Consider the following 17,293-nt stretch of genomic DNA (forward strand, 5'->3'; position numbering starts at 1 on the left):
TTTCGCTGCCAAATATGCAGATAAGGGGACAGTCTTTTTTCCGCGGGACGATTCTCTCTTGCGTAGGATAACTCGGTGATGGAGGAAGAGGAAAGGTTCTTCGAACGCTTCCTTTATTCCCCACTTCGACGTTCTCCCTCGATTCACGCGGAAAGATATTCCGGCACGTCCCGTTCGTTTATCGGGATTGCGAGGAGCGCGTTTTCTTGTCGCGCCGTTTACGACTGGTACGAAACGAGGTTGGTAGAAGAGTTATGAAAAGTCGCCGGAAAGACAGTGGATTGGAGGAATTGGCAGAGACCGGTCGTAAAGCGACTTGCTCGGCTGATTAGGAAAAGCCCCGTGGCTCGCGCGGATCGATGATAAACGGAATTTCTATCGAGCAGAGAACGAGGGACAGAAAGGGTGGTAAAAAGAGGGTGGGAAAGGATGGCGGTATAGATACGTCGGAGATTGCTTTTCGTTGGTTTGTATGCCACCGCGGCACGTGGGTGATTACCAATGACTATCGAGGCCGCCGTTGTTTCCTTTGCGTTGCACCCTTTATACGCCGGCCTTTCTCCGCGTTTCACCCGTTCGCAGCGGAAACGCCGCTGAATTTGTCCCGACTTTGCATATCGCCGTTGTCGTTTGGATGGCGGAGAAAAAACAATGACGAGGAGAAAAATCGCGTGCCGGGATTTTCTATTTTCCACGTCGGGGTTGCTCCTTCTCGAAATCTGCCTCGTCTTTTGTTTATATTCCAGGGGTTGAAACGGCGTCGTTCGTCCGTGACTTTTGGTTAAAAAAGGAACTGGGTCACTTTTTCGAAAGACACCGCGTTATTCGGCACGCTGGCCATACACCCTCCTCTCGTTTGAATATCCGTACCGTGAACGTTTCTAATTTAGAACGGGCCGCCAGTGTCGTTTCCACGGATTTATTAAAGCTCTTCGGGGGACGCTTAAACGTGCCGCTAGAAGGAAGAAACGTGTTTCACCCGCGGCGAGAACACGGGAATCGTTTTTAGGATGGCTCTCGTTCGAGGAATACGTTGTACGCGTGTCACGCTGCCATTACCGCGACCCCCGAGCACGCCTCGGTAATTCGGTAATAAATAAATAGGCGTTAATTGGAGGAAACGCGAGGCCAGGCCGCGGAATACTTTAATTATCGCGCGGAACGCGTGCGGCCGTCGTGGCGGCCGGGGGTGCGCGGACTTTAAAGAGGCGCGTGTAATCATTAAGGACACCTACGGGGGACTGGCGGAGGGGTGGAAAAAAATGTCTCGAAAGCCGGATTTAGCGACTGCATCGTTCCGCGTAATGATCCGCGTGGTGGATTCGCGGGAACAAAAAGCTAGCTGCAGCGGACTCTTGGCCTACATGCAAAGACACGGGAAGAAAAAGGACGGTCGTCGGGGGGTTGATTCGTTCCTCCACCGGCTGAAATATCGACCAGAAACTGGCGGATGACTCCGTCGTGCCGCTTTTAAATCATCGCCGGTATTGAAACCTCGACGAGAAAGTCAGCGACGAGCGAGAAAAGGCGAAAAGGAAGGGGAATGAAAGGAAAAAAGGAGGAGAAATTTCGTCGCGCTGCAGCGGAACTTTGGTTTTCGCCGTGCATCCGACGACCTCCCGATTCGTGTCGCGGGAATTAATGAATTTTTTCAGCGAATGCACGCGATGAAAAATTGCGCAGCTTGACGCTGGAATTTCCACCTTTCGTTTTCTCTTCCGCGTCCCGCTTCGTTCCCGCCTCGTTCCCGCTTCGGAATTACACGCGCCTATTTCGCGACGCGAGCAACGAGATTCGCGGAATTCTCGCGATCGGATCTTTGCCGGCGTTTTGGCAGGAAAATTAACGAGCTACGGGAAAAAAGTTTCGCGATCGACGAGACGAGAGTAGACGCGTTCACGGGGTGTGATCTCTGGGCCGCGGCGCGAAACGAGAAACGACACGGATCCGTGAAAATGTCGCTGCAAATGACAATGTTCCTCCTTCGTCGCTCCATTTGCACCGGGGACAATTGTCCCCGTTCGCTATTACGGCCGTTCTTGTTGTACGATTGCACCCAGGAGATGATGCTCCGACGCGTAGATGAGCGGCATCGTTCGTAAATCGAGCCGACGAAACGATGGCGCCGGAAAGCTTTCATTTTTATCGTCTCACGGCCGATGCGCGTTCGCCGCGATTATATTCACGCCGGTGAGAATAACTCGATGATCGCAACGAATAATCGTTACACGCGATCGAGACCTATGCGAGTGGAAAAAAAATAGGAAAAAACGATCACGGGACGGTGGAGACATTTGCAAGGCAAAAGGACGATATCGCTCGGATATCCTCCTCCATGGAACGCGTTCGAGGCGCGAGGATGAAAGCTCGATCGCGAGACACGGCAAATTTTTATCATCTTCGTTTGATCTCCGAGCCGTCGAACCGTGTGTTTGACAGGACAAACTAGGCCAGGTCGCATTCGAGATGGAAGGATCACCGCCGAGTGGATAGACAGAGATCAGCGTCGGGTGAAATAAGTAAATTTAATTAAAGCCCGGTATGATGGATGAACGAGCGGACGTACGGTCGAGTGGACAAAGAGATAAGTGGATTTTATTTTCACCTCGCGGAACGAATTTTTCGAAGGGCCGTGTTCCCCATCGCCATCGCCGGTGGAACGGATCAAACAAAAGATAAGACAAAGTGCGCGCGACGGGGCCGTGTAATAACGTAAATGCACCCGCGTACGCTGTTCCAGGGGATAAGATAAAGAAACTCGGCGTGCAGCCGCTAAACGGAGAGGGACGATTAAGTGGCGTAGCGTTAAAAACCAACCAGCGTGATTAATTAATCCGGCAAAGCAGCGTACGGGACTTGGGTAAAAATGGAAAAGGAACGAAACGAGCCGACGATACGCGAGTTATTACATACCGAGCACCGGCCAATTATGCGGCCATCCTCCGAGTAGCGAACCCCTCGGAGTGGCCGAGGATCCTTTCCAGCGGAATAATCCGCGGAATAAGCTGATTTTTCAACGCCGGGCAAACGAAATTACGATAACGACGATAATTTCGAGATTCGGCGCTGGTCTACGGGGTTGGCGAGAAAGAGGGAAGGTCGAAGAGGCGGAGAAGATGGGGAGCAGTGCAGTCGAGAGAGGTGTCGGGCAGAGAGGTCGAGGAATAAAAACAGAAGGGGATAGAGGGACGGAGAGAATGAACGTCGTCTCTGGCTCGGACTTCAAAGTACCTTTCCACTTCGCGGAAACCAGTGCTGCGGGAAACAGTGCAAATAGAAGGGACGAGATAGCACGTAAAGAAAAGGGAAAATGGTAGACGGCGCCGGGACAGAAGTAGTATTAATTTCCTCGAGCCCGGAGGTCCTGGCACATCATTCTCCGGCAGACAGCAGGAAAGACGAATCCCTTTCGCTTCCCTTCAGCCGGGGTCCGTCTGCCTTCCCGATATTGCCAACATTATACACGCTGCAGTTCTCGGCTCGAAGCGGTGCCATTTTTACGTATCAGCGAGCCCGCGCGACGTTTTACGTTTCGCCGAAATCTCTCCTCGATCGCGCCAATTCCGGCTATTTTTTCCTCCTCGACGCATCGCGAAAACGGGCAAAAAGACCGAATCGACCGATTGTCACTCGCGAAAATTCCACCCCGTCCACAGCGATTCACGGCCAGCGCCTGTCACACGCCTCGTCCACGGAGATTTCGCGTGAAGCACGACGGACACGCGAGCGGATAATAACGTCGAGACGACCGGAGCGTTGTCTGTTTTAAAATCCAACGGGACGATTGAATTTTCCCGGCTACTTTTCGCAATGGCGACGCGAGACGTTGATAAACGGATCGGCGTTGGCACGATCGCGTCGTGACAAGCGAGCATTTTTTCGCGATCGTAAACACCCGGCTGTATTTGTGTAAGAAAAGAGCATTACCGAAGACAAATTTCCCTTTGTTTGCCATTAATTTCTCTGGCAACCGGGACGAGGATGAACGAGGGAAAAGTTAAGAGTAGCCGGCTAACAGATTCGCAAACAGCTTTCATATTTTTACGTACGCCGGAGAGCACGAGGGTATCGCGTTCCGTGGAAAAACGAATGGCCGGATGTGTTTCCGCTGTAAACACGATTTTTCCTCGAGAATGCTCGCGGAGGACTCCCCTCGTTGGGACTCGTTGCACGAGTAATAGGCAAGGAACTCTCTGCGAATCCGCTTAATCTTTCGGTAAACTAATAAAACTTCGTTAAGACCGCCGAAGCTCTGATATTTCCATCACGGGCTCTCGGTGAACGCGACCGATTTATTCCTTCCTCTTTTTCCACTTCGGTTATCAAGCCGAAGGTGAATTCGATCATAAGTACCTCCGAAATGGAGTTCGTCTTCGTTCCGCGAGGGAGCTGAAGGAAATCGAATTAATCCAAGGGAACTTCCAAAATTCCAGACCGTTCTCTCCACGCCGATAACTCGATATTTTTCCCTCGCGTCTCTCCTTCGACAAAGTCGGAATCCGATTTTTACTCCATCTCCCGTTATCTTGGCCGATTCGCTGGAACCGTTGGAATCGCTCGCGGCGAGCCTTTGCGCGAATAGCGGGGGTGCAAACGGGAGGAAAAGTAGTCGTTTGACGAAAATTCGCAAAGAAGAAACTATCCCATCCGTCATAACCATCGATCTAAGGGACTCCCCCCGCCCCCCGCCCCTATAGCGAAATAATTTTCACCGGGAACTTGACGTACACGCCTCCATAGCGATGGTTTATAAACTCGAAGGGAATAGCGTCGCAGCTATCAGACTGATTTACAATGTTTGCTCCCAAGGGTAAACCGCTAGTTTCCCGTCGTCTATTATCCCGGTGGTTTGTACACCGAGCATAACGTAAATGGAAGGAACGGGAACTAAACGCGGACAAAGCACCGGGAAGTTTTTAACACCGGGGGTAGGTTTAATCATCCCGCAACTATCAATTATCGCGCGGGCTAATCAAGCTGAAAAGAAAAGAAAGGTAAAAGCGGTGGGGTAAAATGGAGAAAGGGCGATTATACATACGCGTGGTCTGTTTTGTTTCGCAGGAGCTGTTGGTGGCGAAGGCGGAGACGAAGATGACAAGGAGAAGGAAGAGGAAGCCGAAAGAGAAAGGCAAGAAGCCATCAGGGAAGCTGAAGAGCGAAGGAAGGAGAAGCACCGCAAAATGGAAGAGGAACGGGAGAAGATGCGACAGGAAATCAGGGACAAGGTAAGAGACAACGCCTCTTTTATCCGCTTTCCCTTCGTCGCGCATCGATCTACGCGTAGCGGGCCATTTCAACCCCTTCCCCCCATGAAATCCGGGCCCAAACGGTACGCTTCAACGCGCGGTAAACAGGCCAGACTGATGCTCGAAAATGATCGAGCCGAAATGTATTTACGTGAAAATATTAGAGTTTGAAAGTGAATGCACACTCGAGCCTACCTACCTGTCCTGATGATGGACAATAAACAGCAGCCTGGCCACTTGGGCTGAAAAAACGTGTTACGTACGTCGTAATGCTTTTGTCGCAGAATTTACAACGACGTGGTGTACATCTGTGAATTTCTTGCCAGCGCAAGTGGTTAAGGTTCAGACCCAGTGTTCAGAGTGTCACCTGGACTGCGTGCGGGAGGACGAGTGACCGCGTGCAAGGATCGTATGAACGGGATATTTATGGCAGTATCGAATGCAAGTGAAGAACAAAACGAGTGTTTAGGGTACGCGACTACCGAGGGTGAGACTGTGAGAAATGCGTGATTCAGAAAGCGATCTTTCGGGCCGACTTTCTGTTCACGAGTCTGGCACGTGATATTCGCGTTTGGGCGAAAGTCTTCGTCACGAGTTAGACTCGTTAAAGCACGGAAAGGGGTTAAGAGGGAAAATGGACCGTCGAAGAAGTATTCCTCGAGTCGCGACGTTAATTCCGTTTGTCTCGGCGAATTCGAAGGCTTTCGATAAACTGGCAAAACTACGGTCCTGGTTCTCCGTCACGCGATATAACGAACAACAGTTTCGTAAACGTTAATTCGTTCTTTGGAGAAACTTGAAATTGTTCGGCAACTCGGTCCCAACGACTTCCGAAAATCCGCTCGTTCGAACTTTAACTACGTTCCGATTATAGACGCGATCTTATTCGTTAAAGGAAACTACGTTTCTCTTTCCTGGTCTCGATACTCTGCCCTCGATGGCAAACTCGAAACGTTCGAGAAGCGAGGGAAAAGTGGGATCGCGCGGCGTTTTCGTCCTTTAACAGCGCGAAAGAAAGCAGCCCTCTTTGGGGATACGAGCAGCGAATGAAAGGGTAAAAGCCGTGCGAAAGATAAAACGAGCCGGATCGAAAGTCCGTTGCTTATTTACAAATGCAGGCGAGCGTGTGTCCGGCATCGAAGCTCGTAAGATACGCGCGTGTGCCGAATCAGGCTTCACGGGAGAAGTCGGTGAAACGGCGGAAAATTGGAAAGAGCTTGACTGGAAAAAGAGGAGGTTAAAACGGATATTTTTCTAGTTCATCCCCGGTACGCGCGTCGTCGAGGTAAACTCCGGCGAAAGATTTCGGTTTACGAGCCTTCCATTAACCTCGAACCGGTTATTTCAACGAGAGAAGCCATTGCGAAAGTTCGGAAACATCGCGGAGGAAATGACCGCGTTCCACGAGACCGTATTCCCGTCGCAACTGGAAATTTTCAATTACGAGTTTCATTTTCCTTCGATTCTCGCGGGGCTGTGCTCGCGAATCCCGGCCACGAAGGAACCCCGCGCATTCTTCGAGGACAAAGGATTCTCGCATTTCGCGACGAGCTACACGGAATATCTTTAGGACGTCTTTCCATGCCTACCGGAATGGGAACACCTGGCTTCGTTTGCCGATGGATTTGTCGGTTGTCTGCGTGCTTCCGGCGTCGCCACGCCGTCGTTCAAACCTACCGCAACCTCCATTCGTTCCAACGAATTTCATCCCCTTTCTAGCGGTATTAGCCGGCTCTCTCTGTCCCCCGATTACCGCTAAGAATATCGTTCGTCTCTTCGAGAATGCTTATAGACTTCTCGGTTATATCACGGATCTCGTAATATCATAGTCGAGCAGACGTCGACGAAATTAATTCCACCGCCGCCTCTTTACGCTCGTTCACCGGGAAATCTAATATTTTACTATCGCCTCCGTCACCACCGCGATCGTCGTCGTCGTCGTCGTCGTCGCAATCATCGCCGTCGCCATCCCCGACTCGAAAGGTTCTCGCGTTACACGAACGCTAACCAATCGCACCTCGAAAGATTATCACGTAACCATAATGTCCCCCGTCAGCTGCGGCGAATCTCACCCTCGCTACTCCGCCGTCTGCGTCGCGACGCGCGCAATCCTCTCGCACAGGGTGAAAAATGAAGCCTCGTTGGCGCGCCCGTTTCTCGCGGGCTGTTTATTATTGCCATCGAGGATCGATCTTTCCCGCTCGGGTATTTAAGCTTTCGCGTGTAAGGACGCCTCGGTGCAGGCTATTCGTTACAGGGGCGGGTATCGCGTTCTCTCCGTCGACCATGCGTTTTAATTTCAACCACGATCTTCGGCGGACCGTCGGATCGTTACGTGCCGCTGTCGCATTATACGCGAATTGCCGCACGAGCTGCCGTGCCGACCGATAGATTCAATGGCGGTTCGCGAGCACGTATGCTAATATGCAAACACGGCGTGCAACGAAATTGAAACTTTCGTCGATAATCGGAGGGCTACCAAGAATCGCGCCCGATTTATGCTCCTACCCCCTCGATTAGCTGTAATGCGCGAGCTAAAGCTTCTAAATTGAACACCGGACAAAGCGTGGCCGCTCGGTGTGCCTTCGTAATTCAACGTGTCAATACGAAATAGAGCAATTATCTAACGAAGCTGATTTCATAATTCGAACGGGTGGAGCGGTCGCGCTCGTATTTTATCGGCTGCAATCACGCTAATTAGTCGTGACTGGTCGATGATACGTAACCGTTTGATCAACGGGTACCATTGTTCACGGTCGGTCGTGGTTTCGTAATCGTCCCCCGATAATGACACTAACGAATAATCTCCTCTACGCGCGATTATTTTCACGCTGCGCGTCGCGCCGCTGCGCGCCGTTGCGCAAACTTTTCCAAGTGCCCGGGACAATTTCGATCGCGAACAATGCGCGATAATGGCGGCCCATCCCGTGCCCGTTGTCGACCAGCGCGAAAAACACCGTTCATTTCGACGTTCGACCACGGCGGGCCCGTTATCTTCGAAACCGGGCCGCGATTAACGCGTTTATTTTACTAAACGCCACGCCCGGCGTTTCTCTTTCCCCCCCCGTAAAACTACGCTCGCGAATATTCGCGATCGACTGCCGCCATTTCCGCGAGGAGCAACGCGGCGCAGTCGGAAGCGGTGGAATAATTTGTTAATTTCCAGGGGGAAAATTCGAGCGTGGATTCCGCGATTACCGCGTAAATAAGGGAAGATCGGCGGGGGACGGGTGCGGGGCGAAGAGAGGCGTAATTATCCGCGCGACGAGGAGACGTTAATCCGGCAAACGTCACCGAAAAGATAAATTGTCCGAGACGGGCGAGTTTCCTGGCGGACGGTTACTCGTTTGCACGTACGCGAGCCTTCGGGCAAGAACGGCTCCGACTCGAAATGCAAATTTGATTACGAAGCGGCGCGCTGCGAGTACGCCGAATGGCCCGTCACGTTCGCGGCCTGTTCTTCTTCTGCACCTGCATATGCCCACGCGTCCCGCGCTTACGTGCACGTATGTACACGCGCGTACGTTTGCCTGGCACGAAACCGACGCCGTTGTTTATCGCGGACCCGTATAAACCGAACGAGCGGCAACAAGCGCGAGGTAATTCCGCCTCGCGCGGTACCGAACGAAACGCGAACGGAACCGAAGAGGCTAAACGCGAGTGCGAGGTTGTTGCGGCGCGAATTAAAAATTCCTTTGCGCGAGCACTGGGAGCGCCTTAGAGAGGACATCGGTATTTTTAGCGGGTCCGTGGCACCGCGGAAAAACTCTCTTTGAAGTGCTCGCGACTCTTGCCGTATTCAGTGACGAATGTTCGGGCAACTTTTCGTGGCCAGGCGACGGATGGCTCGTGAAACATTCACGAGAACACGGTGAAACGGAATTGTTTATCGCGGGACGCGTAACAAAGCTGGTCATTGTTGGCAACTTTCTGTCCCGCCGGAGCAAACTCGATTCTTTCTACTTCCCGTTTTTGTCGCTGCCGAAAAGTGAGCAGAGCTTTGTCGAAAGGAGAAATAAATATCGGAATTTTTGTATGAACCTGCTTCGTCGGAAGTGGTTTTTACACCGGTCGTGGACAACGGGGCAATAGGATTTGGGACATTACGCGGAATTACGCAGAGAGAGAAAGAGGGGGCAGATATCGAAGGAGAGGATAATTTCTCGGACGGCATTCGCCAGAAAGCAGCGTACAATGCACCCACTGTTCGAAAAGTTTTCCAACACGGCCGATTTACCGCGAAACAAACGACGGAATGAAAAAGGGGGTTCGACAAAGAGCGGAGAGGTAGAAAAGGACAAACAGATGTCACGCGAAATCGTACTATTGTCAATCCTGATGTATTGTCCTGTCAGGATGTAGTCAGCGGCGCTGACATGACCCAGATGGAATCGAGGGCTCTTACGGAATAATCGAGAAAAATACGTGTCCCGATATGCATTGTACGTATTAAACGAATAACTCTCGAATCATCGACGTGACGTCGCGCAATTAAATCTTTCGGCGTCGCGTTTGTTCGTCGAGTGCTCGGAAAATTACCGCCGATAAACGCGTGCACCAAGATAGCGCCACTTCGAAAATCACCGGTTCGATTCGATACCCGATTCTCCCTAAACAATCGAAAGTTAATAGGGCAGTTGTTTTTGACGTAAAAACGCGAAAAAATGTCCGCCATTCGGTAGAACCGACCCGATAATTGCGCTAACCGAACGAAACGCTCCGATCTTTATACACCGATCAAGTGTCCCGACTCGATATTAAATTCGAAATTAAATTGTAATAATAATTTATAAAATATAATAACAAATTAAACTCTCCTTCTCTCTCTCACTCTCTCTCTCTCTCTTTCTCTCTCCCCGATTGGAATCGTATCGCGAGGGTGGTTTCTTGCCGGACATAGAGAGCGGCGAAGGGAATTTAGCGGAAAGTACAGATTACGAAAATTGCGAGCGTTTTGCATCGGCATGTAGGTAGGGAGCATCGTCTCCTTCCTGAAATATCACCCCCTCGTTAAACGGAACCGAACCTCATCCGGCTATCTCGTTACCGGGGTCGAGATCCCGCTGATTTCCAACGCACTTTCCGCGCTCTTCAACCTCCAGCTGTTTAGCCGCGCGAATTTAAATTCCGCCGAGACTTTTCAATCTCCACGATAAATAATCCGGATCGCGTTCTATCAAAGCCCCCGTGACGAGAAATAAAAATCTAGGAACGTTATCCTCGTCTTAGCTTATAGGTCCCAGCCGCGCTGCCTCCGCGCGCCGTCCTCTGCCGCGTCGAGGATCGTTCAGTCAGAATTAATAAAGATTGATACTTCATTAGGCGAGACATCGAAATCCTTCGTGAAAGTCTTTTTGCGATATTTTCCGAGGATCCACCTTATCCACCTCTTCCGCCAACAATGAACGGGAAAACTCAAGATATAATAACATCGGTGATCCCCTTGAGAATAAAGATGTATTCTTAAGCGGAAGCTATTCCGCAAGAAGCTTTTCTTCGGTAATCGCGTCGGCACCACAGGGTCAAAGAAAATCCGATTACGAGCCTTGGCTAATGATCATCAAGAAGAGATTTCGTTATATGACCCTTAAGAAATTCCGCTTCGGAACCCTTCGAAAGCTCCTCAGGCTCTCGGAATATCCTATACGGGATAATTAAAAATACCCCGTAATAAAATATGGCGCCTATATTAGCCATTAAATACGCGCGGCTCGCGATCCGGGGCTCGGGGAATCGAACAAAGGACAGGACTGCGAGGAGTGATACGTGAAATAACATTCGGAAAATCGTGCAAGCTCTCGCGGCAAAACGAACGACGCGACTTTGGTCTCCAAGCTCGAGTTGGATCGCGCGGAATAGAAACCCGCGCGTACGATAACGGGAAAAAATCGAAAAAAGCTGTGGAAATCGAACGGAGGACACGACTCGGATCGCAAGCTCGCGTTGGAACGCGCGGAAAATTGAACGGCCCGTACGGGAACGGTGAAACGCTGAAAATATGTGCGAGGGAAAGAAGGAAAAGTTTCGAAATCTCGAAATGCCATAAAGATGGAATTTAAGGATAAAAGTGACAAGGAACGCGTATCGTTTCCCGTTGCAAAAATTCGAAATTACGAAAAATAGGTTTTTACTTTTCCCTCTAGAACCGCTAGCAGTAGAAGCTTTTTAACGCGGGAAAGCTGTTTACGAAATTATGAAAAGTAGATACGGGAGAAGTTTTCTTTTTCCGTAGGTACACATGGCCGGTAGTAAATTGAACGTTAATTTCGTTTACACCAGTTCTCATAAGCAATTCTCCTGCATTACGGAGGATGTCGTCTCGTTTTAAGTCCCTCTTCTGTGTCTCAATTAACCCGGACAATTAATTAAAAATTCTGCAGGCAGTGGCGACGGACCAACATCCGTCCGTCTCAATGGCTCGATGAAACAATGGACGCGACCTACGCACTGAATTAATGACATTCGATATAGAGCGCTAGTCTGCCCGTTTCTCTCTCTTTTTTTTTCTTTTTTTCTTTTTTCTAATTAAAAAATTCCGTGCCGTTTCAGCCATTTAAAATTCTCGGAATTGCTAATTTATACCCTATCCTGCCCCCGACTACTTCGCTCCGTTGATATCTATTAAATCAAGCAATAACCGACCGGCAGCGATTAATATGCAAACTTCGAAGGGACCATGTTAATTTTCAAAGAATACCATTTGGTCCGTTCGGTAGCAATGATGCAAGTGAAATTACATAAAACGATTTCGGTATTCAACGGTAGTTGCTGATGTTCATAAATTGCGGCGCTATTATACAAACAATGTATCCGATGCAACGCGCTGCATTAGCATGTCCATAGTGAGATAATACTTTACAACATATGCGCGCGCGTATAAATTCTCATCGGCGGCCGATATTTCGGTGGAAATGCAGCGAATGTTTATTTACGTTATTCCGCGCGGCGGTCGCGAGCGGCATAGTTGCACGCGCCGATGCTAATTTTCCTCGATGCAAGTCGATCAGAGATAAACAATTTTCCGAGGCGATTTTTTAACGCGGAGATAGGTAGACGCAGGCCGAGATGGCGCGCGGGACGCTTCGGAAATGGCGGATCTCTGGCGACCAAGTCGAGGAGGGTCTAGAACGAACGTAAATTCGGCGAAAAAACGGACAGCGTGAAATGGGAATTTCCATACGGAACGGGGGCGTTCTAATATGATACGTTCGGGATTTATCGTCGCAGAGACCTGCCTCTATATCACGATCTTTGGCAGCGCGATGGAGGAAAAATGTCAGTACCGTTTTCCCCCTGCGAGATCGATAGCTCCCGGTGGAAAGACGAAAACACGGGTCTTCGGACGAACTCGTCTACCCCGATTAAACGCGAGTCGCGCGTTTTTCGGAAGAAAAATTGCCGCGTTCGCGTAAACAAAAGGTGGCAGCCTTTTTTCCTCGATCGTCCTAACGTCGTTCGTTTTCCGACTCGGGAGAAGACGTTGCCGTGCCATCTCCGGCACTTTGTTCCATCGTAGCGGGCTTCCTGCTCTTTCCGAGAAATTGTCGAAGGAACGACATTATTGCACGTTGTCGTGACCAATCCCCATCGACGTCGTCGTTCCAGCGTCGCTGTATTTTATTACGTACTTTATCGAATCTCTCCTACCAGATGTATCGTCTGCCCGGAACCGATGTACCAACGAACGGCTCGCTTCTGCTGCATCGCCCGACAAACGGCCTGTTTAACGTACATACGTCTCTTCCACATGCTCTTACCCTTCTCTCCCCGTGTTCGACGATTAACGGAAAGGAGGAACGAGAGGAAAAACCTTGATCGATCGCTATGTAGAATACGCTCGGTTCCCGTACTCGAGGGTTAGGACTGAAACTATGCCGCTATTTAGAGATGTAGTCCACCGATGTGGATGACTTTGCCGTGAAAGAGTAGAACTTATCGCACGTTCTATACTCCACATACGCAGCGTCAGCTTCGTACGGGTTTATCGGGTTACGGGGGAAACCAGGCTACGAATAAGACGGGCCGAAAATAGTAAGGGATTTCGTAATTCGTGTCACGAACGAGGTCGTTACGTCGGGTAAAGTTCCGCCGAGAATAGAACGATTTCGAATCGCGAGCCGGTCAGATACGAGCCCTTTTTACGTTTCGATAGGAGCGTAATCGGCGAAACTACCTGGTTTAACGTTCGCGGCACGCGAGCACGCGATCCCCGTGCAGCGCGACCGGAAGTGCACCCTGCACGCGCCGGTGGCGAAGAAAATCGCATTGGCGAACGGTGTGTGATCGCGATACTCGCGGGTTCGCGAGATGATTTGGGATTCGAGCGATGGGAAAGTGTCCGGAGAAGAAGCGGGATTCGATGATTAAACTAATCGCGAGTAAGACGAGCGTCGTAGAGCGAACGTGTTGTAACCGATAATGCTGGTCGCGTGCGAAGCGGGTATGAAAAATGGGTTAAACAGAGGCCCGGGGAACTCGAGCGAAGGTGCGATGAAATAAACGAGCTGAGTTATGGATGCATAAATATATCCAGCAGGTGCAGAGGAATAGTATTATCTATGTAAATAGATTCGCGATGGTGGCACGCGTGTACCTTCTAAATTTCGCTGAATTTCATAACGGCCCTGTCGTTGAAGTATCGCCGATAAATTCACGGTATCGTGGGCCACGGTTAATAGAAAACGCGATAGCACGAGGAACGGAAGATAAAACGTATCTACGAGGATCTCGCGCCGAGCATAGTCGGTTAATCCTGACGCTGGTAAACAAATGTAGAGACGTTAGCAAACACGGATCAAAGACGGAGATAATCGGCGGAGGAAGATGCTAATGAACTTAATGAATACCAATGAGGATCTTTATTTAACGCGTTTCCTCGACCTCCTCCGTTACTTCCGCTTCTCCCCTCTTCGTTGCTTCATCGCGATACGCTGTTACACGAGTCGGCCATACGCGCGGCCGATAAACCGGAAAGCTGAAGACGAGAGACGGCCACGACGTCGCGTCGCTATGAAATTCAAACGGACCGGGCACACGTATCGCGAAAGAAATAATACGCCGGAATATCGTCGCGTAACCCGTCAACGTTCTCGATATTCGAAAGCCGGTTGTCTTTCTCCGTAGAGAGGTCCGCGAATCGGGAATATGAGCACAGGGGGCTGGGACGGACAGAGGATAGAAAGAACGACGGAGGAAAGTGTAAAATGGGGAGAAGAGAAACAGACAGCTTTCCAATTTCACAAATTCATGACCCACGGAAACTCCTCCGATGTGTCTCTTCGGCAGACTGACTGGTGTCGATAAAATGGCATGGAAATACCGAGGAACGGGGATAGCTGCGTATCAAACTGACGGAAAGTCAGGGGTAACTCGGTTTTAAATCAGCCGCCAGACCGCGCGCTTTTCTCCTACTTTCTCGTCTCCGTCATTTTTTGGATACACGTTCGATCTCGAGTTCGCCTGATTAGGATAAATCGAAGCGGCGACGCGCACGCCGGTCACTCTGCGGCGTTAGATTTAAGACAGCGGAAAGCAGGGATTCCAACGTGTTCGGGGATAGGGCGTCTCTCTGGCGTAATAGTTGTCACAAGCGAGGCATCGATCACGAGCGTCGGTAGATTGCACGGTAACTTACGCTTAAACATCGGTCCGAACAGAGGCTCGATCGAGCGAGACACGAACTACGTGTCGAGCTAATTAGGTTTCGACGGGATAATTAAAATCCGGCGTCTGATCGATATCGTGTTTAGCACGAATAGCCCGGTGGGCGTCAAAGGTGACGCTGACGAAGAAGAACGAGAGGAATGGGAGGAAAAAGGAGGAAAAGCGGGGAAAAGTAAAGACGAGGAACAAGACGTCTGACAATGTAAGAACAACGAGCCGCAACCCGGACGAGGTCGAGAGGAAGAAAGAAAGGGACGAGAAGGCAGCCACGACCTCAGGAAAAGCGAAGAGAGAAGATTGAACTTAACTGGGGTCAAATTGACTCTAGTAGGGAGTCCCTGCATTCAATATGGCGACTTCCTAATAGAGTCAGGCTGACTCCTTTTAAGACGTTCAACGGACCATCGTGAAAGTACTTAAGGATGCGCACGTCCAACCAAGTTAAGGCTACTTATATTACGAAGTGTCGGTTAATGCGATAAATCATCGGGCGAAGAAATCGGTAGCTGCGCGTTATTCCTTCATAGAGAACGCGTCTACGTGACAGGGGTGTTAAAATGCAGGGGAAAAGCGTAGTCACTGCGTCGCTTTCGGACAAATCGCTTTTCGGCTGGCGATTTAACCACGCGAGTGTATCACGTTACGACGTTACGAACTGATAATTTCGCGATCAAAGCGATACCGGCGTTTATAACGTCTTTTTCCGATCTCTGTGCGATATACGCAGCGGGCGATAAATTCGCGCCGTGTAGAAAGCGCACCGCGAAATTGCAGATTTTAATGCAGCCACAGTTGCAGACACGTACGCGCAATTAGAAAATTAATTTGCTTAATTGGTACATCGAATTTAATTAAATTTCATTAATTACAGCGAATTGATTAATCAAATATCGTAAGCGAGGCAGACTGCGTGGCGATTCGAAATTGTTTATCAGCTGGGACGGATAAAAATTAAAGCTCTCTCGGAACGAAAGGAAAGAAATATGTCATCGCGGCGCTGGCCGTTATTGCCCGTCCTATTGTCCCTGCCGTATTTTTCGAGTTTCCACGCGGTAAAAATTGCGCGGACGGAAATATTCGCTGATCGTGAAAAATAGCGATGATTCGGCAGAAATTGAAATTGAACACGCACCGGTGATTCGGCCAGTTGCAAAAGTCGATCGGGCCGTCGCGATATCGTTGCGCTGGAAATTCTTTCAGACATGAAATCACTGGCTGGCAGCGACAAGCTGGCCGCGCAAAGAAATCCTAATTTCGGCCAATTTAATTAAACCGATCGATCTCGATCGCCCGTACGTTTACGCGTATGTATGTACACAGCGACGACGAGGACGCGACCGATTTTGATCTTCGACCGCTGCTGCTGCTGCTGCTGCTGCAAATTCGCGTGGAGCGCGATGTCTCTCTCCCGCGGGACCCAACAACGAACAATTTACAAATAGCTGCGTTTGCTTCGTAACCAACGATGCTTGTACCGTGCTTGCACCGTCACGTGACAATTAGGCTGATTGCGAGAGACAGAAACTGCGCGAATACTAATGCCGTAACAAGATCGCTAGGCAACACTGACGGACTCGGTCACTCGGTAACACTTACAAAGTTAGCCGTCGTTACGGACACGTGTTACCGTCGAACGCTGTTCAAACGCCGCAAATATAGACGCGCGGCTTCGCGAACATCGATCGGCACTTTACGCAAGATCATGCATCGCGAGCCGCGTCCTCGATAGTCTCTCCGGGTATCTTCGATGACTGGCAGGGCCGATGAGAGGGCAAAAGGGGAGAATAGCGTCGGCTAAAAAGTACACTGGGTAAAAATGTCGCAATGCGACGTGGCTTGCAGATGCGACGCGTCTAGGACGCACACACACATACACACACATAGATGCAGCCAGCCCGCACGAGCGCGCAAATCGGAGGACCGTGGTGTACATGCTCGCGGCGAAAGAACGTTCGAAGATCTCTGCTCGCGATTCGGACGAGTGCGTCGCAGTTATGCAAAGCGGTGTGTAGCCCCTGCGATTGCCCCGGGGGTCCTAGAATTAAGCAACGAGCGAGAAACGCGTGGGTGGGAGCCGATAATTAAAAGACGTCGTTGCAGAAAAACGCGGACGCCGCGAGCACCGACGATCAGCAGAGACGCCGGGAACGTTCCCATCGCGGCAAAGCGTAGCGCGCGTGTCGGCAGGCATTAATTAACGTCAGGATCAGTGCATCACATTTGACATCGTTGTGAGGCACGACCGCCGTTTATCCTCCACCTATCTGTCTCCTTCACGCGGCTTCACGGGGCCGCGTCGCGCCACCCTGCCACGCCACTGTGCCACACGGTACTACACCAGCCATTACGAACGCGCGCGCGCTGCTGTTGCTGCTGCTGCTGCT

The 17,293-nt window shown here is 50.5% G+C and overlaps 1 protein-coding gene across 2 annotated transcripts in view; it reads left to right on the forward strand.

Moving 5' to 3' along the window:
- cpx (synaptic transmission protein complexin) overlaps positions 1-17,293 on the forward strand; it is a 196,271-nt gene that overhangs the window by 175,525 nt on the left and 3,453 nt on the right. For both annotated transcript variants that reach the window (XM_017902697.1, XM_017902698.1), the window contains one exon: positions 5,062-5,225. In XM_017902697.1, the coding sequence (XP_017758186.1) occupies positions 5,062-5,225 (164 nt within the window). The remainder of the gene's footprint in view (positions 1-5,061; positions 5,226-17,293) is intronic.

The sequence above is a fragment of the Eufriesea mexicana genome, unplaced genomic scaffold (assembly GCF_001483705.2).
Source record: "Eufriesea mexicana isolate 0111107269 unplaced genomic scaffold, ASM148370v2 scaffold1837, whole genome shotgun sequence".
NCBI classification, from domain to species: Eukaryota; Metazoa; Arthropoda; class Insecta; order Hymenoptera; family Apidae; genus Eufriesea; species Eufriesea mexicana.